Raw genomic sequence first — 24,320 nt, forward strand, 5'->3', positions numbered from 1 at the left:
GAATCCAAGAGTGCATTTAAGGACCTTTGATATTGCCTCTAATGACCTCTTAACTACCCTCTTAAATTTTTATCAGCTTTCAATTTTTCTGCTGAAGAAATTTAAAAAGAAGAAAATACCATTATCAGATATAATCAGCTTGCTCTCTTTGTCATCTGTGTGTACCTACATATTCAGACATGAAATCTAATGGGGGAATTTTTACTTTCCTTAATCTTGCATGCAGAATTAAAAAGAAAGTGGAAGATTGTTGCTTAAATAGATAGGTGAAGGCAATATTACATTGCCTGTTGCTTCAAACACTGTTTTTTTTCAATTGAAATTTTCCAAAGCATAAGATAGACCAGGACAGTACAGTTTTCAGCAAAATTTCACAACTGTGCTATTGAAAGTCCTGCATTAAATACGAAGAGGATTGCCAAAAAGATGAGTTGTTACATCACACATTCTAGATGTCATTAGAATATTTTAGAGTAAACTTCAACGTGTTATTTCTAGCCTTTACTCCACTTTTGGGTTACTTACCTCCAGGAGGGATGTAGAAACAGTTGAGTTGAGCTTCATGCACCAAAGTGCCCTTAAACTTCACCTCTGACTCGGCAGAAGGGTGCCTGGGAAGCGGCTGGTATGCAGGCGCAGCAGGCTGAACAAAGGCTCGAAGCATGGTGGATGTCCAGATGTGGACTAATAGGTCAGTTTTTTAAAACAAATCTCCTCATGAGCTTTTCTCCTTGTAATTTCTTAAAGCCCAGAAGTCATTCCCATTTCATTGTTCTACAAGTTTACACCGCTGTATCACCTCGCAAATTTAGGTCCCGGTGATTCCTTTTTAAGTGTTAGAATTCGAGAAACCACACCTTCTTTTTTGGTTCTTTTCAACCTATTTTTTTCTGTCTTGCCTGCTGTACTCACTGCCTACATATGGATGGGCCTCTCCCCCAGTGGCTGTACAAGAAAACTGGGATTGAAATGTGAAGTTAATGGTTTCTGTCAGCCTGTCAGCTCATCACCTCCCTGAGGCATGTTGATCTCTGGTTTTTATATATCAGCACGAGCTGCTTTGATATAGCCTCTTGTGTGGAAGAGTGATAGTTTTGTCCAGGGGTTGGGAGACCTTGGGCCTAAGAGGCAGAAAACTTCAGTTGGAATGTGCACGCTCATGTAACTGTTGGCCCTTTCCTGGTGGAATGCAACTCAAGTTGCGAAACTATTTTAAGGAGAAAAAAACTTAGGTCCAGTTCTACATTTTATCTCAGTGTTACCCTTCAGTAGCCGGGACTGTTAGTCGGTCTGGTTTTTTCTCCACCGACTAGTTAAATTTTATGTTCAAACTAAGTATTAACTGGGATGAAAAGTGCTATTTCAAAATGATCCCATTTTAATTTTGAAGTCCCATTGTTTTAGAGATAAATGGTCAAGTCCTAAAGAAACCTCCACCATGTCTTAAATAGTCATTACAGACCTGATCTTCCCTTCATTCTGCTTTGGCATCTGAAAGATGTTTTCATAGCATTTTTCCTTCCTAAATCTACATTTCAGTTACCTCATGGTAATGACATTGTCAGACTGCTTTTCTGTTTGTATCAACAGTTTCCTTGGCATCTAACTCTTATGAAAACCTAATCCTTATGTCAAATGCCACAAATGTGTAACATCAAACAAAAAAAATGACACTCAAAACATTTCTACTAATACATTCTACAGATGAGACACAAATGGCTCGTTTTCCTCTGCCAGTGGGCCTGGAGTTTCTTAGTTGTGCTGTGTTTTTCTCCCCTGCTACCACCTTTCTCTTTTGATAGTTTTGGGAAACCCAGTCTCCAAGAAAAGAAAGGTTTCACTGTAACCAAAAAATAGACCAGGCTCCTAGTTTTATAACTACAATTAAAACTGCCACAACACACAAATGTATTCAGATTTATTGTCGTTGAATGTCAGTGACCTAACGCACTTTTGCTTACAAGGACACAAGGCTCAATGGGTGAGTGTATAGGAATCTGTGTAGGCAATCAGAATAGGACATTAGTGTGGATGGATTTGCAAAGAACCTTGAGTGAAAAGCTTTAAGATACACATTTAATGATCTTGAGATGAAAGAATTTCTTTTCAGTATTGAGGCTCTCTCAGCACATAAGCTTCAGAATTCAGATGTTCTTTTTTCAAAAGATTATCAATGTACTAAAGAGAAATATGTGTATGTATTTCTAGGAGGATAAAATGGTCCTGTTCAGGAAAATGCTGGAGGGTTTTTCCATTTTTTTTTTTCCTCTTCACATGTAGGTAAGATAAAGATTCCTGGCACACTAATCATATAAAAAGTTTAAAACCTCATTGCCACCTTATGGCGAGTCAGTAATTCAGATTTATAGGGTTCCTTTTAAAAAATATATCTGTTTAAAATAGCACTAAAGAGACATTTCCTGAAGCTTTGTATCTGAATCATTACTGACAAGAAGCAGAAATCCCACACTGAGGCACTGGTCAGACAGGTGGGGAAAAGAAGTTGTTAAAATATCAGCTGTTTTAATGACCAAATAATATGTATATAATTAAATGTTTTGAACGTTTAAATTTTTAAAGTTTTTCCTTTAAAAAAATATTTTGTTGGGGCGCCTGGGTGGCTCAGTCGGTTAAGCGGCCGACTTCGGCTCAGGTCACGATCTCGCGGTCCATGAGTTTGAGCCCCGCATCGGGCTCTGTGCTGACAGCTCAGAGCCTGGAGCCCGCTTCAGATTCTGTGTCTCCCTCTCTCTCGGCCCCTCCCCTGTTCATGCTCTGTCTCTCTCTGTCTCAAAAATAAATAAACGTTAAAAAAAATTTTTTTTTTAATATTTTGTTATTTTTCATTGCTCTATCGTAACATTGCTGCTATTTTCAATGAAGATTATTTAAATGTATCTGTAGTTAATGCATCATTTATATGATTAATACCACCAAATCCTTAACTAGATCTTTATAAATGTACTTTGGAACTGTTCAGCCTTTGCTATAAAAATGATGTAAATGGGCACATACTAAAGTATACAGTTTATTTGAAAATTGTTAGATGAATCCATAGCAGCTACAACTTACTACATTTTTCTTTCATTCCTAAATGAGTAAGACATAGTCACATCTCATCTTTCAACAGTTGTAAGTTTTCTGTACATTCTGAAGGCAGAGATTTGTTACTGAATTTTATTTTTTTCTGTACTCTTTCTTAACTTACAGCTTACAAAGCCAGTTTTTCAGTTAACATATTCCTGAGAGAAGGAGAGAGGTTTCTAGGCCTAATTTGTGCATCAGGTTTCTGAATACTTAAAGATGAAATACATATATAAATGTGCAGATGGAGTCTAGAAACAATGATGCTTCAAAGCCAGGAGTTTAGTCTTCAGCCTGTATTCATTCATTTAAGAAGCATTTGCCAGATGCCCATTATGTTCAGGTACTATATTGTTAAGGGCAACATACTTTACTGGGGGTATATATATGTGTCTGTGTACGCATAAGACCACTACAGATTTCTCTGTGGCCTTAGAAAATTCGAGTACTAGGTTTTCAAGCTTAAACTCCAGTGATTGGTTTCATTTATTTGTAAGTGTGTATTTTCTTCAAGATGGAAAGGGAATTTCTTTCCCTTTTGTAGTTTTGAAGGTGCTCATAATTTGTTTGATGTGTTTTTTGCAGTGTCCATTTATGGAATTTGGTTTTATGATAAGGAAGAATGCCAAAGAATTGCAGAGCTTATGAAAAAGTAGGTACTGAAAGGCTAAGTATTTTTCAGGACATGATGATTTTGTTTGTGTTTCCCAGTATGACTGCACTATACTCTTAACAGAATATCTCTCTCACAGCAATCCTTTCCACAGTGGTTAGGAAAACATTTACTACTACTTAGATGAAAAACAGACATATTTTTACATTTTCACTAGATAAGATCCCTCAGTAGGTAGAACAGTTCACCTCATTTTTTTTTTTGCATGTGTGAAATATCGATGATATGAATTGTTCCAGATGGCAGTTTTCTTCAATATTTTACTCATTTGCAAATTAGCAGTTTTTTTCTTTGAAAAGCTATTAGTATAGCTGTCAGTAAAAAGAACACTCTGAGCCATTTTAAAGGCCACTACACATTCTCTAAGATCTTCCATTTCCTTCCTGCCCTAAACTCTTTCCTTTAACTGCATACCCATGGTTATGGGAGGTCAGAATTTCCTCACATCTCAAATGCTGTTGAGTACGTAGACTTTATTTTCAATCTTGTTGGAAATATCTGGGTTAATATTAGTTTAGTGATCAGTAGACAGTCTTTTTTTTTTTTTTTTTGTAGCTAGTCTCTTTTTCGTTTAATCTCTTGATACGTTGTGATTTGTCCCATCTGCATTTTGGGAAATTTAAATCACTGTCTGACTTTCCCACTCTTGGCTCCCCTGACTGCCTTGAAAGGAAGGCCCAGGTAAGCATGCTGTCTATTCTGTGATTGGTTCTTGAGCCCCGACGCTGCTCACTGGGAGGCAGTTCTTTCCCTGCTTTATGGGGATGGTTTAAAGCCTCAGAATGAACTAAATTTCCTACACATGCCATATCGCAGCCAGTGACTGGACTTCGCCAAACACACAGTATGGCTGCTGCCCGCATGGATTTGACAAAGCATCTCCATCTGTAAAAGAACCATTTTCCAATTTTAAATCCTGAGGCAAGGAAATGACTTAAAAGTGACCCCCCAAAACGAAATGTGGGGAACACTTTTTTATAAATAGATTTCTGAAAATCTAGCTTGTGATAGCTAATTGTAGGTAACCAGCTCAAGTTGCAGATGGTGATTAAGTGTGCTCAAACTGGTATTTACCACCATAACAACTAGTTCCTAACACATTCATGTTATTGTAAACTGTGCAATGGATAATAATAGCAGGATTTTATATAGATTAAAAAATACCCTGTGGCTCAGCCAAGAGGCCATGTTAAAATTGTTAGCATTCTGCAGTAATTACTTAACAGCTGGGGCAGGAAATTGATTGTTGACTAGCAATAAGCAGCTGATATGTGTGGATTCCGAGCCCTTCCTCAGTTAGAATTAAATCTCCCAGTAAATTCTCAGATCTCTTTTACCATAAATGACATGGCAGTTGTAAAAATTTGAGCTGAAAGTCAAAGCACACAAAAGGAAAAGTATTTTTCTCAGTGTCACCTAGCACCACATAGGAGCAATCTGGTCTCCCTTCTGTATTGTTTTCAGGAAAACAGAAGACACTCTACATTGCTCCATTTGTTTGTTTGTTTGTTTGTTGTAATGCCCCTCTTCTAGAGTGGAATCTTCATAGTTCATAAACTGCCAGAGGACTACAGGATTTGAGTTGCTGGAATCAATTTTGCTTTGACTTCAAGGCATATTGAAACAAGGAGGGGGGGTGGAAATCTCGATATGCCATGCCGTTTGCTCAGTGTTTGAGAACTCTAAATTGGGTTTCCTCAGCAATTAATGAGTCCTGTCAAATGCTCTAAATGAGGAGTCAGCAAACTTTTTCTGAAAAACAAAACAAAACAAAAAAACAAGTATTTTAGGCTTTGTAAAGCCATAGTTATCTGTCACATTTGCTCAACTCGGCAGTTACTGTGCGAGGCAGCTAAGTGATACAGTAGCAGTGTGTCTGTTTGTAACTTTACAAAAGTAGGTGGTGGGCCAGATTTGGCCTGCAGGACATAGTTTGCCCACCCCTACTCTGGATTCATTTATGTACTCACTGTACTCAGGACCTCCACTCTTATTTTTCTTCTTTCAATTCCTAAGCAGTCTTACTTCTATGACTATAGCAAGACAAAAACAACTGGGTGAGAATTGGATGGTTTTAAAAGCCATTTATGTTGAGTTCGTTTTTCTTCTGTGGATTCTCCCCTCTGTTTTTCTAGCCTAACTCAGTATGAACAGTTGAAAGCCCATCAGGGAGCTGGAGCAGGAAACTCCCCGATGATCCTCAATTCAGGAGAGGGCAAGGAAGTAGATATCTTGCGAATGCTCACCAAGGCCAAAGATGAATACACCAAGGTGAGTTTTTGTCTTCCCTTGTGAAACATACTTAAATCCTACAGTGGTAATATGCTTGTTGGGAAAGGCTTAGCGCTATTCCTTCCACCAAACAAAATTGTATGACAAGTTAAGTCTTTATTTGCTTTCAGCAGGATAAAGAAGACTTGTTTGTTTTAAGTGGATTAAAAGGTAGCCTAAGAAATCAGCAGGCTTCATATATACAAATAGTACCCAATCAGAAGGTTTACTAGAAGACCCCATTTACAGTAGCAACTATTAATATAACATTCTTTGGAATAAAGGTAACAAGGAAAGGGCAAAACCTGTATGAAGGCATAAAAATAGACTTGACCAAATGGAAATATATGTCCTGATCTTGGATAAGAAGATGAAACTTAAAGCTTTCACTTCTGTTTAGTCTGTAAATTTAAGATGATTCCTAAACAAATAAAGACTGGTTTATTTTCTTCTTTTCTGGAGCCAGACATGTTGATTGTAAAGTTCATCAAGAAATATACAGGAAGAAAAGCAGCAGAAACTCTGACAAAGAAGGGCACTATTGGGAGAGAAGGGGCAGCAAACTCTGAATATTAAGGCATTAACACCTAAGCACATAAAACACTATGGTCTTGATGGTATCGATGCATAAACAGCCAGAGAGACCAATGGGACAGGTGAGAAAGTCCAAAATGACCCCCCATTAGGATGTCATTTAGGATGAAGATAAAGATGAAAATCTCAAATCAACTATTTGAGTGGATATTTAAATAAATGAAATGGGAACAAATGGTAGCCATTTGGAAAAATACAAAATTGGATTTGTCCCTTATACCAGGATAAATTCCAAATTATTAGAAATTTAAATGTAAAAAAAACCATTCAAGTACCAGAGAAAAATTTGTATGGATTTCTTTGTAATCTGGAAAGGGAAAATCTTCCTAACTATATCTTAAAACCCAAAAGCAATTCATTCAGCTATATAAAAATCAAAAAATAAATGTTTTGCCTGGTTTTAAAAAGTGGAAAGATATATAAAACTGAGAAACATTTATATTTAAGCAACAGGAAGAGGGTTAATTTCCCTATTTTATACACTGCTCTTATAAAAATTGAGAAGTAAAAGATTGACACTCTCTAGAAACATAGGAAAAAAGAAAATTAGGGAAAAATGATAATTAAAACCTAGGATTTGGAAACCAGCTGAAATAATGTACATAACTGAATATCATATTGTGATATAATTACTTAGAAAAGAAATTAGAGTGACTTCAGAGCCCCATATTTGGACCCTTAGTACATTATATCTAAAGGACATAAGGACCCTTAGAGCATTATATTTGAAGGACAAAAAGAACTGCAAAGAAATTGTAAACTTCATTCAGTGGTTTTATTGTTAATAATAATATTGGCATTGTAATTTTTTTAGCTGTCATGGATATAATAAATGAGTATGTTTATGTGCTCAGAACAAAACCTTTCGTATGAGAGAAAAATATTAAGTTAAAGTCATATAATGTTAAATTTTAAGTAGAAGTGTGAGAATTAGTTCATATTTGGTTTCTTAAATATGTAGTTACTAACTTCTACCCTGAAGAGACCTAGAGATAAGTGACAACCCAGTAGCAATAAGCACCCTTGGCCCCAAGATTTTTGTTTCTAAATACTGTTCCCTCCTAAAAGGTATCAGCGCTCTTTGAAGAAATTCCCAATTCCTATATCCCATGTCTGGGATAGGAAAATCAAACAATAGGGTTATGTGAAAGGGGCACAGAAGTCAACGTGAAGGGACCGCTAACCAAAACATCAAATTCTAACATCAATAAGAATGACTACAATGGATTGAAACACATTGCATATATATAATCTGTGAGTTCGTGGTGATGAGAGAGCAAGCAGACTAAAAATATAAAACAAAACAAAAAATAATTGTTGGCTATTCTTGGAGGTATTAGGACACCAAGTCGTTCCTCTGATAATTGGTAGTTTATGGGAAGGAATTAAGCATTTACCCTGCCTGCCCAGCAGGGACCAATTTTCAGAGTAACCTCATAATCCTGGTTTAGGAGGGAAAGTTCTCAACCAAGAATTCCAGCTATTAAATGTAGATGAAGTGATAGAACTTAAAATCACCATAGTAAAATAAGTGATTCAAGCAATTGTCATTAGTAATGTTAATATTATGAGAAAGTTTGATGGAAACTTGACCATGGAAGGATCAATCTGCCACCATCTGAATCCACTGATCAGTGCCTTTAAAAGTCAGATAACCAGACATCACATGCCTCCTAATGTGATATAATGTGAAACAGAAACATGTAGCACCACTTCGAAATGTTCTTACATGTCATTAGATCCTGAATCTAAGTCTTGAGCTTTCTTAAACTTTATAGTTTACAGAAAATGAAAGGGAAGAGGGGGAAAGGGCAGGTAGAAAACAACTTCAATGACACAACAAGGAAGCTCAGAAAAATCCTGAGGGGAGGGTACATAGTAAAGGACAACGGACTGAATTTCTTTAGCATGCCTTTGACTTGATGGTTGACCTTCTCTTGATTGTTGGACTGTGAGCTACTTGAGTACTAAGAACATCCTTCATTTATCTTCAGAACCTTCAGAGCTCCCAGCACATAGGTGCTAAATAAATGATTGTTGAGGGAATGAATACAAATGAATATGAATCTGAATTAACCACAGTTTCATTATCCTTCGATTGGAGGGCCTGGACAGAGGATGCTTTAAAATGCCAGATTCAGTCAGTAACAACTATTTCTGTATTAGTTTTGTGTTTTGCTTAATTCTTTAACAGCCATTGAAAGATATCCTAATGACTTGGCAACTGTCAACTCATTATACTTTACTAATTGCACTATGTTAGGCACACCAAAGATTAATCTTAAAAGGTGACATTTTTGCCCTCTGGGAACTTAGGTTCTGTGAGGGCAGCTTAACGATGGCCAATAAATAATGAATGCAAATATTGAACAAAAATTATTTTCTTTCTTCTCCCTCCCTCCTCTCAATACACACACACATATGCATACACACACATACACACATTCACATACGCAAACACATATATTGTGTTATTTTTCTTTTATGATGTTTTGACATCTTAAAAGTCTTCTGGTTGGGGACAGAATCCTCCTCCTTGGGCTAGCCCATTCTTAGAACTAGCAAAGGGCCCAGTCAGAGGATGCCTTTGACATGCACACTAACCAGTCTAGAGCCATCCCTCCTGGATCTGGCCCCAGCACCCCAGGAGGTAATATTCCTCTGCCTTAATCATTTCAGAACCAGGTTAGGCTACTAGGGACCACCCTGTAGTGTAGAACATACTGCAGTTATCCAAACTAGCCAGTCCTAAAGTGCAGAAACCCCAGCAGAGGCTCTAGTCTTGGCTTTCCCTTTGCTCCCACTTTCTGCTCCCTGCCCACCCTGAGGCTGCCCCATGTGGCCCTGCGGGGCGTCCTGTGCCTCCTGTTTCTAGGACCTTTGAGTATAATTTTGTTTCCTGAGCCTCTCCAGTGTCTCCTCTTATAGCTGCACCTGACTGTCTCATCAAAGGACACAGAACACACACACAGAAACACTCACACGTGGTTTTGGAGATGTCATGTAGGCTATCACTTTATACCGTACCTACAACTTGCAGTGTTTCCCCTCACTTTGTTTGCCCTTCAGAATCTACATATCCTTCAAAGCCCAGTTAAAATTCCACTTTTACATGGAATTTTCCCAGATCTCTTCATTCAAATTAATTATTCTTTCTACTGAACTCAGCAGTCTGTTACTATTTAGAACTTATTTTGTTCTTCCTCGTTTGTTACCTTTAAGTCAACTTCTACCACTATAAACTTGTTGAGGTCACGGGTGCCTGGGTGGCTCAGTCGGTTGAGCATCCGACTTCGGCTCAGGTCATGATCTCACGGATTGTGAGTTCGAGCCCCACGTTGGTCTCTGTGTTGACGGCTCAGAGCCTGGAGCCTGCTTCGGATTCTGTGTCCCTCTCTTGCTCTACCCCTCCCCCACTCATGCTTGCTCGCTCTCTCTCTCTCTCTCTCTCAAGAATAAATTGAAAAAAACATTAAAAAAATAAAAAATAAAAATAATAAACTTGTTGAGGTCAAAACAGTGTTCTATTCATCATTATGCCCCCATATTGGTTGTTATAGTGTTGACGTGAGGTGCAGATGTTTAATCAGCGTATAGACTTGCTTTTCTCTAAACCCAAATACATGTTATATGCATAATGTTAATTGCTCCAACTGTGTGATAAGCAGAAGAAATTATTCCTTCTGTCATTAACAGCCAGTGATGTAACCCAGGAGCACCTGAATCATCACATTACTTCTCTGGTCTAAATTCTTCCTGGTTTCTCGTTGCCTAGTATATGAACCTTTGGACTCTCCAAGGATTACATAACATAGCCCCAGTTTATTCTTCTGATCTCACTACCTTCTACTCCACCACCCCCCACAAATATTTGAAACTCCTACCAAACAGAGTAACAGTGTCACTTCCTGCAAGTGTCTTCATGCCTTCTTCCCATGCTGTCCCCTCTCCTTCTTTACCTGCCAACGTATGATTAGCCCTTCATGGCCCATTTCAAATGGTCTTTGTCCATCCTGTTATTTCTGATCTACACAACCTGATGTATATGCTCCTCTGTGAACTTCCGTTGCATTGTGTAAACCTGCTTTATATTTGCCTGTGTTTGTGTTACCTCCTCTCCCACACACAGACATTTCAGAACATGTGGAGATCATGAGTAAAATGGCTGTGAGGTACAGGAAAGGGGGAACACAGAAAGAGGCAAAAGAGAAAGAAAACAAGATTTCCCTCGGACTTCTCGTGTGAGGAAGTGCCTCTCCCATCACCAGGAGTATTCAGGAAGAAACCACATGATGACATACCAGGATACTAGAAAAGAATCTCACTTCTCTGGGTAGGGATTCAACTCAGTGATTTCTGGGATGCTGCCCAACTTTAAAATTACTCAATTCTTGAAAATCCCAAAAATTAAGAGGAGGAAAACTTTTGAGCTAGAGGTACATGATATTGGTAAAGTGAAGCCTACTGACATCAGATGCAATTACTTACATGAAGTTAATAAAATAATTTAAAAACCTTATTTTGGCCAATATTTTATGTTTTTTCCCCTAAGCAACAACTTTCTGTGAATCTGCTGTAAAGTAGCATGATGTTAATTTGAGCTTCATCTCTTTTTACCTCCTATTAGACTTCTAGCTGATATGCAAATGAGCAATACAGTAAAACCACCAACGCTCAGTAAGAAAAAGAACCAGGGCCAGAAAGGATCCTTGGCTGCATAGTTAAGTTCTGAGTGTGCAGAAATGGACTATGTTGTGTTTTGTGGTTTAAGGCAAGAATTAATAAGTCTCTTTTAATATACTGTGATTTATTTATAAAATTAAAGAAATTACTAAGTGTCGTTTGATGTTCAATGAGGAAAGTCAAAAAAGTAGAAAAGGGAAATAAAAAATACCCATAATCCTATAACCCCAAGATGTCTACTTTTAACGCTTTCAGTATATTTTCTTCCAGGCTTTTCTCTTGGCATGGGTACATATGTTTGTGTGTTTCTGTGTGAGAAAGTGAGATCATGTGACATAGTTTTTAAGGCTTTAAAGAAGTGCCTCAGGATCTCTATGGAGAATCCATTATGCACTTTTTCCAGCTCTGTGTTTTTTTCCAAGTATCATAGAGTTATTTGGGTCGAGAGAAGCATAGAAAATTAAACAGCTGGAAAATGAGCTACGAACTATTGAGGCAGATGATGTTTAATTCTGAGCAATTTGATAAAGAACAATTTTTACATGAAAGCAAGGCTTCAGTGATGGATAGATAGTGACACAGAAGACAGCTTATAGCAGTTTTACTTAGAAAGGCTATCTGGGGCTTATGCATAGCAAGAAACAGCAGCTTCTCGGCCCATGCAGATATGTGTATAGCAAAGGTGGGGGGAAAATCTGTTTTTCTTTGTTTGAATTCAAGGTCCCTGAACAGAGAGGATGAAAAAGTACAGACACAGTCATTCATTGAAAGTAATCTGAGTGTCCTCTTTCTTTTACATAGCAAGCAGAAGTTCTAGGCTTCCATGCTAACATTTTGTAAGTGACTCTATCTCAGGCTGTATTCTTGTCTTGTGTTGGTTATTGCCTTGGAAAGCCAGGCCAGTTGGTCCATGCAGCCACCAGCATTCACCTAAGAATTAGAAATAACATTTTTTGACTCAAAGGGATTTCACCTCCCAATCAATCTAGTGCCAAATACCCAAATTATTGATAGGACTCTTGGAAGAAAATAAGTCCTATGTACAATTAATTTTACAAACACAAGTGAACATGGTGGTAATTGACCCCATACTCTTACATCCTTGAATTAGAAAATACAACCCAATAACTGTAAAACACCTTAGATTCTTGAGGAATAAGAGTGTCTTTATAGCTCATTCCATGTCAGGGACAGTGTGAGATATTTTCTGGCCTGAGGCCTTGACAGTTGAAACTAGCAATGCTATGGAGAATATAGAATAGAAGGTATGGTTTTATATTCAGTTTTATTTGGTGTTTCAACAAGGTAGATACTGACATCATTGCTGTATTCTTGGTGTTATAAATCCTACTGTGTTAGCAATTGCATGGTTGGTTAGATTAATATATGATAATGATTCAGTATTTGAAATGATGAGTCTTGTCTCTTGTCTCTTTCTCTGTGAAATTCTAATTTGTAGTGAGTGGCTCAGAACACTCAGATTTGAATTATTCTGTTTATGTAAAACGTCATTTATTAAATAAAGATGATGTTAGCAGTTTTTAAATCAATGGTTTGAATCAGCTTTACTTTTTGGTTTGTAGACCGAAAAGTTTAGTTACTTTGATAATGCAACTCCCCAGTTTTAAGTCAACTGCTAGTGGGTGAATAAACCATACAGTTATCCAGACATGGCATTTAAAGAATTGTTTCTGGGGCACCTGGATGACTCAGTCAGTTAAGCGTCTGACTTCAGCTCAGGTCATGATCTCACAGTTTGTGGGTTCAAGCCCCGCATAGGGCTCTGTGCTCCCAGTGCAGAGCCTGTAGCCTGCTTGGGATTCTGTGTCTCCCTCTGTCTCTGCCCCTCTCTGGCTCACACTCTGTCTCTTTCTCTCTCTCTCTCTCTCACTCAAAAATAAATAAACATTAAAAAATTTAAAAATAATAAATCATTGTTTCTATCACTGTTTTCATTGAAAAGCATTAGACTCTCCATTTCTTTTTTTTCCACAAGTAAAAATCTTTATTATACCATGTTGAAAAGTGTGAAATAATGTAAACAAACAACAATAAGCATATGGTTAAGTAAGTGATACTCTTTCCATTTCTTTTGACAGAGAGCAAGTGAGTGTGTCCACATACTTGCATGAGCGGGGGAGGGGCGGGGGGGGGGGGGGGGGAATCTTAAGCAGGCTCCATACTCAGTGCAAAACGTGACTTGGGGCTCAGTCTCACAATGGTGAGATCATGACCTGAGCTGAAATCAAGAGCCGGATGCTCAACCAACTGAGATACCCAGGTGCTCCTAGACTCTGTATCTTTAAACTATTGCTTCTTAAGCATATCCATAGCCTTTCAAGCATCTAGGTATCTCAGAGTCTCTGGGTCTTGCAGACTGACACTGTTGGTAATATTTTTAGGGCATTGAAATTGTACAACAAAGAAAAATTAAATTTGAATTTGACTTATACTCAAATATAGTTCATATCAGAGGAGATAAAGTAATTTTCCTTTTTGCACAAAAATTTATCAAAAAATAGCTACCAATTAGATAAAATAAAGAGCAACAAGTTATGTACTTTTAAAAAGATTAAAGCTTCTTTTTCACCAAAAATAAGGTTCTTTTTTCCATTTCAGTGTAAAACCTGTTCTGAGCCAAAACAGATAACCAGTTCATCTGCTATCTATGACAACCCCAATCTCATCAAACCAATTCCAGTGAAGCCTAGTGAAAACCAGCAACAGCGCATACCTCGGCCCAGCCAGGTACAAGTCCTGTGCTTTTCATTTGCCATGTCTCTCTAGAATTCTTAAAGAACTTTGACCCAGAGTATAGTCAAGGGAGAGCCTGGTACTATTCAAGGGTGCTTCAAGGTAAACCCAAGAAAGAGAGATTTCAAATTCAAGATTTTTAAAAAATTACTATTAATGTATTCTTCCTAGAAGCAGGTTGAAATTTTTAATTTTGGCATTTACCATAATCTGTGCTCATCTCTTGTGGACTTGAACTCCTTAGATAATATATTTTTTAAAAAACAGCAAACTCGTAACATTGTCAGAGCTGACAGGAATACTACCTGGCAGGCCTGTGTTCTTCTGAGGTAGGTGGTTGGCTTCCCAAGGCTACTGAGGGAAGGGCACCAAGGCAACAAGTCAGTTAAACATTTCTGAGCACTTCCACCATACTGGGTGTGGCGCTGGGCACTGAGTGTACAGAAATGGATTCCTGTTCTGAGGAGGGGCATACAATTCCCCTGTAGACCTGATGATTTGTCATGGCATTTGCATCTAAATATATAAATATGATGGCATATTTTGTACGTATATTTTTCAGAATAGTGCAGCATTAACAAAATTGCTAATCTGGAAGTCCCATTATTGATTACAAATGTGACGTGGCTATTTCTGTTTCCTATGGTTATTCCTCATTAAAGGTTTGGTATTTTTTTGTTTGTTTGTTTTTAAGGAATTCATTTAAATCAATTTTGAAAATGAATATAGAGCCAAAAGACATAAAGACTGTCTAAATGAAAGGCTCATGTTGATTTTTTTTAAAAATAAGTCTTTTCTAATTATGTTTTAGCTTTCTTTTATTTTTGTTTGCCTTCCATGGAAATTTTTTTTAATAGAGAAACTGGAATAGGTTGACTTTAGAATGAAGCTCATGTTTTCTTAGTCCAACAACACAGGAAGCAGCAGAAGGAGCAGGAGGTGATACAGAGCAGGAAGGAGGTAGCTTTGTGACTGATCGGGCCAGGGCACATAGTATGTATGCACATGATGATTGTTTTAAAGCTACTGGTATATAGTTGAAAGGGTCAAGTTAGATTAGATGACTTAGATTTCTTTCCAGTCCTAAATTTATAATTCTACAAAAATCCTCACATTCCTGTGCATTCTCAGCATCTTCTTGTACTCTGCAGGGTTAGGCGGACTTCCTGTTGAAGAGATTATTTCCCTTTTAGTATATGTTTGTACCATACTGGTCCCCTGTCTGTGAACCCCAAGCCCATCAAGGACCTATTTTATCAACAGATGCTAGAATATGACCATTATCTCAGGGGTGAGAAGAATACTGAAAATTTTTGACCTTAAAAGGAGGTCTTAAATTTGTAAAATTTACTATAATTATAGTTTTTTCATCCCTTCTAATTGATCCTGTGTAAATAGAATAAATCATCAGTGAGGTTAGTTATGTTTCATAGCCCCCCTATATAACCAAATTGTCTATAGAACCATTTTCAGACATTTTTATTTTTTCCAGACCTTAGACCCTGAACCACAACACTTGTCCTTGACAGCTCTCTTTGGGAAGCAGGACAAATCTACATGTCAAGAAACTGTGGGGTCCCCACAGACCATCCGCCACCAGCAGCAGCAGCAGCAGCAGCAGCAGGAGAAACTTCCGGTCAGGCAGGGGGTTGTACGCTCTCTCTCCTATGAGGAACCCAGAAGACACTCACCCCCCCTCGAGAAACAGCTCTGTCCAGCCATTCAGAAACTCATGGTCAGGAGTACAGACCTCCATCCATTGTCAGAGCTGCCTGAAAACCGGCCCTGTAAAAATGGCAATACCTGTTCTGCTGGGGAGGTTTTTCTGGGACCTGTCCAGCCAGGGTCTCCCCATAGCATTGGGACTTCCTGTCATGTACAGAGTGCTTCCAGAACTCAGAACCTGTTGGAGAAGCTTCAGAGCACCCCAAGGTCAGCGAACAAGTATGAGCCTAGTATACCAGCACCTGCTGGCTCAGCTGCCCCAAACCTCAGCAGCACTCTCCCCGCTGCCACCCCTGGCGCTCCAGTAAGGGGACTGGTGCAGGCACAGGTGGGGTATTTCAATGGCTCCCTTCCACCTCAGACACCAGGACATCAGGCTCACGGAAAAGAGCAGTCAACACACCCGAGACCGACACTCCCCCTCTCTGGCAATCAGATGAGCAGCTCTGGAGTGATCTCCCCTCAAGAGTTACTGAAAAAGCTTCAGATTGTACAGCAGGAGCAGCAGTTGCACGCATCTAACCGGCCGGCTTTGGCAGCAAAGTTCCCCGTGGTAACCCAGAGCTCTAGGACAGGGAAGACCTTGGAGTCCTGGATAGACAAGACACCCAGCACAGAGAAGCAGACTCCTCTTTTTCAGGTGCGTGTCTACAGGGGTGGGGGCGTGGGGGCGGTATTGCTGCACTGCAGTGAAGCTTGACATCAGCCTCTGTGCTCTAGGGACATTTCTGTGCAGAGCAGGGCGCCGAGCGCCATATCTGTGCATCTGATTATCACCATAACTTTCTGCCTGGAGAGAGCATCCTTTCTTTGCTTAGCCATCTGGGGGCTTCCCACCTTTTAGAGATACTTTATTTGTACAGTTAAATCTTCACAGTGTCATAAGGCCTGACACAAGCACGTGAACACGGGAAACAACACGGATGTGCCGAGAACCCCCTAATCTTGGACCATGGATACTTACTGTCTGCTCTGAAATACTGTGAGATGCCAAACATTCGACCTTTTCTGATTATTTTAAAATCATTACTGTTTATCCATGTATTCACTAAATACCTTTGAGCACTTACTACGTGCTGGGCACCGTGCTTCCTGTGGGTACATACCTGCAGGTGTGTGACAAGTGACAAGGCATGCAGACTCACCACCTCAGAGGTGCAGGCTGGTTTTATTTCTGTCGCTGGTATAGCTTAATGAAGATTGAGAGAGGAGTGAGTATGCCATCTAACTCCACACACACACACACACACACACACACAAAGTGCCAGACAGGAGGAAATACTTTGAGAAATACTCTGTCCTTTGAGGAAGGCAGTTCTAAGTTTATCAGTAACTTGGAGTGGTGAGAAAACCACAGCTGTTTCATCACCTATGAGTAACATCTGGAGACCTCTGATTTTTTTTTTTTCCCCATTTGGATTGGTACAAATTCAGTGAAAAGGCATTGGGTTTAAAAGTTACGACATTTCTTGGCGTTCCTGGGTGGCTCAGTCAGTTAGGCATCCGACTTTCGGCTCAGGTCATGATCTCACAGTTTGTGAGTTCAAGCCCCACATCGGGCTCTGTGCTGATAGCTCAGAGCCTACAGCCTGCTTCAGATTCTGTGTCTCCCTCTCTCTCTCTGCCTCTCCCCCACTCATGCTCTGTCTCCTTCTCTCAAAAATAAATAAACTTTAAAAAAGAAAATTAAAAAAAATAAAAAAGTTAGGACATTCTCTCTGTTCATTAACAGATGTCAGCATTGGTCTTTTTGTCCTGCTTACAGGACCGTAGCTTACAACGGTTCCTCAAAAGTCCTTCACCTTTTTGAAAACAAAGATCACAGTCACATAGCATAAGTCTTTGTATACATGAGTCAAAGTGTTGTTGATTATTTATGACAATCTCAAAGAAACGATTGTTACCCACCCCCCTCCTCATTTCAGTGCAATAGTGTCCCTTTCTTTGATACCTGCTTCTCTTGGTGGTTTAGATGGGACGCTAGAAAAGTTGGGGTTAATAGTTTGACATCAACTTCAGTGGGCACAATTCTCATTTCTCTTCAGTGCCCACGTGCGTGGAGAGCTGATCACGACAGTGTGCATCCGTCAGCCTGCACTGCATTCTCCTTAAGGGTGCCGGGACCCGCACTGTGGGTGGCATCTGTTCTAGCTCCTCTCCTCGCGATGGCAGATAGGGACAGTTAAAGAAAACAAACAACCTGCCTTCCTCCAGGCTTCTTTCTGCCCAAAAAGATACTGAGGGAGTGATTATAAAAATCACAGCAGCTTCTAGACTATCAGCCTTTATGCCCTCTTCTCGTGAGTTCTTTTGGGGCATTTTTTCTCACCTGCCTTAGAAACAAATGAGAGCTAGCTGTAGGAGTCCGTCAGACAGGGATAAAATGTCACTTGCATAACTGGAAAAGCTGTTGGAAAACTTGGTTTTAGGTGTTTAGCCAAGTGAGGTAGACATACTGTCTTGGACAGATAAGTCACTGGCAGTGCTGAGCACCACTGGCCCTTCCTGCCCCCATACTTGAGCTGGATGCTCTCCGTGAGCTGGCAGATCCTATCAGGGAGGGACTAGGAGGGGTGAACCTAATAAGCATGTCTCCCTCCTAGTGAGAAATCATGAGCAGGTGGAGAGAGGCTGGGAAGGTTCCTCCACGTAGAGAAATCAGGAGCGGAAATGTGTGTGTGCCCCCAGCAAGTGTAACAACTCACGTGGGTTGCTGGACCTTTAGGTCAGAGTAGTGGCCAGTTGGCCCTGAGGAAGAGACCAGCAGTCCTAAATGCATGCTGCAAAGTGATGGTGGTAAACTGCAGAAAATATTACTCAGAGGATGAGCTTTATATGCAGTGGGAACAATAGTCACAGCGGCAGACTGCCAGAGCAGCTTAGTGATGACAAAGGAAAATATGGAGACAACTGAGCAGGAGTCAGTCTCCTACAGGCTCCTCCACCTAGTGGAGTTGTGAGCAATTAATACTGAAACTCATTTATATCCATTCTTGCCAGCGAGGGGCCTCTTTATCTGTCTACCTTTCTTTTCAATGAGTTGCTACTTACTCCTGCCCTCTGTGTGTATTTGCTGTGAGCAGGCCATCTCACCTCCGCGCGTCCTTGCTACAGTGGCTCCTTCTCTGCTCATGTCCCCTATGGTGTTCACACAACCCACCTGTGCCCCACCAAAGGAGAGGGACAGTGGGCTCCTGCCTCTGGGAAGCCAAGAACCAGCTGCCACTTCCACCAGCCTCCTCCTGCCTCTGCAGACCCCAGAACCCCCTGCAGTCACCAGCAGCCCACTTACCAAGCTCCAGCTTCAGGAAGCACTGCTGTATCTCATTCAGGTAGGAGAGTCACGTCATCTCTATTCTTCCCTTTCCCTGCTGACCTGTTGGTTGCCACTTTGAGATAAAGACTCAGTTAGCTAATGCCTACTTAGTACTCCCCAAGAATAAAAGGACCATGTAACAATTCAACCTAAACCTCAATGGCATCCATGCTCAGTTAGCTGGGTGAGATTCAAAATACTGGCTGTGGACTTTGGGTGTCTCAGACCATCAAGGATTTTGTAGTATTGACTAAGTCCTCCAAGCTGTCACCTGCCAGAAAAGAAAGAAACGTATACTGTATAATTAAGCAGCCACTGGGAGGATTGTAGGTGCTGGCTGGTGCCCAGAAAGCTCACCATGGGGAAATGGAGGTGAGAGCCATCTTGAGTAAGTGGCAGCATTTAGGGGAAGGTTCACAAGGACTGTTGAAGAAGGAGGAAAAAGGTAGGGAAGCGAGTAATGGCTGTGACTACTAAGGGCATATTTTACAAATAATTTTGAAACCTACTGATAGGACAGGATAGAAGGAGGGGACTTCTTTGTCAGCCATTTGTCTCACTTGGCTCATGAGGTAACAACATAACAGTGGCCACATGTAGAGAGCTCTGTGCCGGGCGCTGTCTTAAATGCTTCACATATATTAATTCATTTAATCCATCTACAACAACCCTATTATCTTTTCTATTTAAAGACAAGGAAACTGAGGCTAAGTGACTGGCCTGAGGCCACAGCTAGGAAATAGCAGAGCTAGGATTCAACCGCAGTCTGGCTACAGAGTGCTCCTTCCTGCTGCACTGGGCTGGGGCCATGGTAGTAATGGGACTGCAAGGGATGGGCCTCCGGAGGCCGTTCAGCAGTCTACCAGGTGAAGCATACCCCAAAAATATATGCTAGGCCTTGAAAAGTGGAACACTTTTATCCAGACAGACTTCAAACACCTCAGTTAACATAGTTAGGTGTCTTTGATATAGTCTTTAAGAAAATTTTTGTGGTACTTTACTTAAGCTTTGGCAGACTTTCAGAGAGCTGGCTAGCACTCCACAGATGTTCCGTCCTAGTTAAAAAGCCTGTGGTCTCTGTTATTAAAAACATTTTTTAAAGGTCACGTATTTTGGAGGGAAGGGAAGGAGAGAGGGCTAGCAATCAGTGTCCAAGTGTGAAAGCAGAATAGCAGCCCACTAAAGATCAGCAACAAATGAGTTGCTGATCCATATAATCCATAAACAAATATCAGGGTAAAAATATTTCCCACCTTTTCAAGCCACTCATAAGTTCATGAGGACTTAGGACATCTATAAACTTCTTTTTTATGTGCAATAAAAAAAAAAAAAACTTAAATTGAAAAGTTTCACATTTTTTTCTGGTTCATTCCATTTAAAAAAACATTGTTCCAAAGATCTTTGTACAGGAGCCAAGACTCCAGCAAAAGTCTAGAGCAGGCCCGGTACGTTGCTAGGTAGAAAATTATGATCCGTCCACTCTCTGCATACACTTTACTTTTCCCCATGTAGACATCATCTTCCTGATGGACTCTTGGAAGTCACTCATGCAGACTGTTTTTAGTCTTCGCCTGTTGGTAGGACACAGTCTCACGCACAGGGACTTTGTGGCTACTTTGTAGGAAAAACAGGGAGAAATCACTCTTTCATTGCATGAGAATAACTCTATGTGCGTGGGGTGCCAAGAGGGAATGAAGGGGGAATGTGAAATGTGGGTGAATTGCTAAAGCTTTAAAGGATTTGAGTGGGAGGGAGAAGTCTCTAGAATTAAAAACAAAGAGCACCACTGATTAGACCCATGATTCTCCCTCAGTCCTAGCCACGCAGTAGAGCCCAGAGACTGCCAGTCTAACTGCTGCCCACTCACCCAGACCAAAAACTTTCCATAATTAATGGGAGAATTATGCTAGTTTCGATGATATAAATGAAGCATGTTGCAAGTAAATCTTAACTAATGTTGAAATAAAGTGTATATATTGTGGGAGACTTGGAGAACCTTTAAGAAGCCCCAGCTATCTCCTGACCAAAGAGACCACTGACCTGGATCATTGCCTCCCACTCCAGCCTTCTGTTAGAACCTGTATCTTTTCCTGAAACAGACCCGGGCTTTTTTTGAGTGACCCTCATCCCATACTGCCATGTGGCTGGGCTGCCCATCCGTGCTGTAGGTAATGAGCACTTGCTACTTCTCATATGACTGTTGGACACCAGCAGCTGACTTGGTCAGGCCTCCAGTCCCACTTAACACTCTCGTGTGCAGTGAAAAACCACCAGCCGTTGGAGCAGACAGGCAGAGTGGAGCGTCTGAGTGTCAGAATGCCAGTTTAGCTCCAAGACAGAGGAAGCCTTTGGTTCCTGCCAGCCAAATCACATTCCCTTGGGTCTTTTGATTTTGTTTTCCAGAACGATGACAACTTCTTGAATATAATCTACGAAGCTTATCTCTTCAGCATGACACAAGCAGCCATGAAAAAGACAATGTGAAAGCAAAACATTTTCAGACTGATTTTCAAGGTCCTGTGGCTCAAGATTCTTTCACATCAGTGGTGTTACCCTAAATGTTTCCGCCTTTTTTAAAAGTATGTACGATATGAATTAAAACATTTCAGAATTTTTTTCAGTCAAGCTCTTTTTTAATCACATCCTTTGGTTACACCTTGTACTAAGAATCAAGCAGATAGAAGTCTTTTGCTCATATCACACAGTAAATTCCAAGCTTAAATTATTTTTTCCTTGCAGGCATGGGGCCAATTCTACAAGAAGTAGCCTCTCAGTAGGAAGGACTGTTCTGGAAACTTGGTTTCTTTTTTATTAATAGCTCTGGTTATTCTTTGAACGCGGGGAGTGTGGTTTCCCTGTTGCTGAGCTCCTTGTGCTGTAGCGCATGCCAGCCACCAGGTGGCAGTGTCACCCCACATACTAACCTACGCGGACCTACCCTAGCCTTTGGAGGTTTTCTTTTACCAAAGTAAACGTTTCATTTGTAAAAATCCAGTTGGCATGTTTTCCCAAGGCTTTTGAAGGGAAATTATTTCTAAGGATATTTATAGCTAGCTTCTAGAGGCGAGTTGTTCTAGGAGTCCACAAATGGCCCAGATTTCCAGTAACACTTCGTTTATCCCAGCTCCTGTTATTTCTTTTGGACCTAACCAGCCGAATATGCCTGCCTATGCTTCCAAATGAACATTTTGTCATTTTTAGCAAAACATGCTGAGAAGAAGTCTACAAAAGATTTTAAAGCTTTCTCTTGGCCTCTGAAGAGAGGTGCTAGGTTCTTTAGGGGCATAATGACAAAGACTCTTCAAGCTACAGAGCAGATTGATTTTATGTTCACAGAGATGAGGAGCTTAATCTTGGAGGGAGTCCGAAGAGCCCTTGTTAAGGCCCAGAAGTGTCGATATGGGAATTAGTCTCTGCTGAATACTGGTAATAAATAAAGCTTTGCATTTCTATAGCTCTTTTTATTCTTAGATCATAAAAAATCTCTAGAATGCTGTCCGGAAGACAGGTTTTATTCTCATTTTATAGGTCATATAGGAGGCATGGGAAAAATAGGTTTCCTGATAGCTTCCAATGCTAAGACTTGGGCTTTAAGCTGTGGACCTTCATGCAGGCACACCATCAGTAGTGTTCCTGGGAATACCACTTCCCCTGCTCCTGCAGGAGTGTGCCTTTTCTTCTACAGAGAAAAGGTGGGCAGGAAAGGAATTGACTCTTATTACCCTTGTGATGTGCCATTCACTGGACTGAGGAGTCTACTGTTACCCTCCTACGTTTAGGAAGGAAGGATTTCTTTCTTTCTTTTTTCTTTTTTCTTTTTTTTTTTTTTTGACATCTCCTACAATATCTAACACAGATGTAAACCCATGTGATGTTCTAACAAAATACTTGAAATTAATAATTGTGTATGTAATACCTCCATACTCTCATAAGGAGAATGGGGCAAGGGGAGAGACACACATGACCTCTTATCCCGAAATCAGCGATTGTGCTCTCTTCTGCAACACACATACTAAAATTGGAACAAAATCAATGATATATTTAACTGCTTGCCAACCTTTTCTTTAAAAAAGTCTCTTTGATCTTAATTACATGTTTAGAGTTGTTTCTCTAACTAGAAAGAAATGAATTCCATTTTAAATGTTTTAATATATCTGGGGGTAGAAAATGGCTAATTTCTGAAATATTTATTTTTTTAACCTCAGCAATGAATAAATAGAATAGAAATATCAATTGCAGCACCTAACGTGAAAGGATGCACAGTGCTATGTGATAGAAGAAAGGACCTGGGCCCAGCAGGGTCAGACCTGCACTGCAGGCTTTACTCGGGACTTTTTAGGTCAACTCCACAGTGATCTGTTTTGAAAAGTAATAAATTGTCCATCCTTTACTGGAATGAATCACTTTAAAAGTGACAGGCCCAATTCATTTAGACCAAAGACCAAGTCACCCTTTTAAAGGGCACTTGGTGATTGAGTGCTTATTTCTTCTACATGGCAAAACAGAGGAGACCTTCTTTGTACAAAGAGCTTCCTCTAGAGAGTCCAAGAAATAGATAAAATGGGTTATCTAAGGTACCCCAAATTAGATTTCATATATAAATTGACTTTTCTTTTTCCTACTTTCATCCCAAATTCTGAGACCATCACGGATGCCACTCCCTAGGTGTCACTGGCTCCCAGGCAGCAGTTTTAAGCTAATTGAATTTCAGATGCAAAACTGAGATAATTATGCCTAAAGGCAGTGTTCTCCGACATGGTGGATTTCAAGCTTGCAGAAGTTACGGAAGTCAGTTCTGCGAGGTGTGGGGACAGAACACACAGCCTTCATCAGGCATTGCCTTCAGCGCCTGTGTAGGTGAGCCTCTCAGAGATGCTGTTTTCATTTGTAGAATGAAAGTAAGACCCGCCACACAGGGTCCTTAGATGGGGGCAATTTGTGGAAAGCGGTTCCTACGTGCTGTGCATTCTATGAGTTCGTTCTCCCCCCTCTGTGCTATTTGGTGTGTCCCAGTCTTCCGGCCACTGGGATGAGGCCTGAAGCTGCTGGAGTGAACCTCACATGCCATCATTTGTCATCCACTGTGACTGAGTGTTAAGTCTTATATTGACACTTACGTTTCTGTGGTCACTTTACTATACCCTCTTCTCCCCTTCATCTCTTTATCAGTAAAATGAAAACAGTAACACTTACCCCTTCTTTCCAAAGGAGATGACATGA

The 24,320-nt window shown here is 40.2% G+C and overlaps 1 protein-coding gene across 1 annotated transcript in view; it reads left to right on the forward strand.

Moving 5' to 3' along the window:
• Positions 1–21,720, forward strand: part of DCP1B (decapping mRNA 1B) — a 58,308-nt gene extending 36,588 nt beyond the window's left edge. The window contains exons 4-9 of the mRNA XM_049627018.1: positions 3,670–3,736; positions 5,893–6,028; positions 13,925–14,053; positions 15,552–16,424; positions 18,868–19,116; positions 21,504–21,720. Coding sequence (XP_049482975.1) covers positions 3,670–3,736; positions 5,893–6,028; positions 13,925–14,053; positions 15,552–16,424; positions 18,868–19,116; positions 21,504–21,584 — 1,535 coding nt within the window. The 3' untranslated portion in view covers positions 21,585–21,720. The remainder of the gene's footprint in view (positions 1–3,669; positions 3,737–5,892; positions 6,029–13,924; positions 14,054–15,551; positions 16,425–18,867; positions 19,117–21,503) is intronic.
• The last annotated feature ends 2,600 nt before the right edge of the window (positions 21,721–24,320 follow it).

Source organism: Panthera uncia, chromosome B4, assembly GCF_023721935.1.
Source record: "Panthera uncia isolate 11264 chromosome B4, Puncia_PCG_1.0, whole genome shotgun sequence".
NCBI lineage: Eukaryota > Metazoa > Chordata > Mammalia > Carnivora > Felidae > Panthera > Panthera uncia.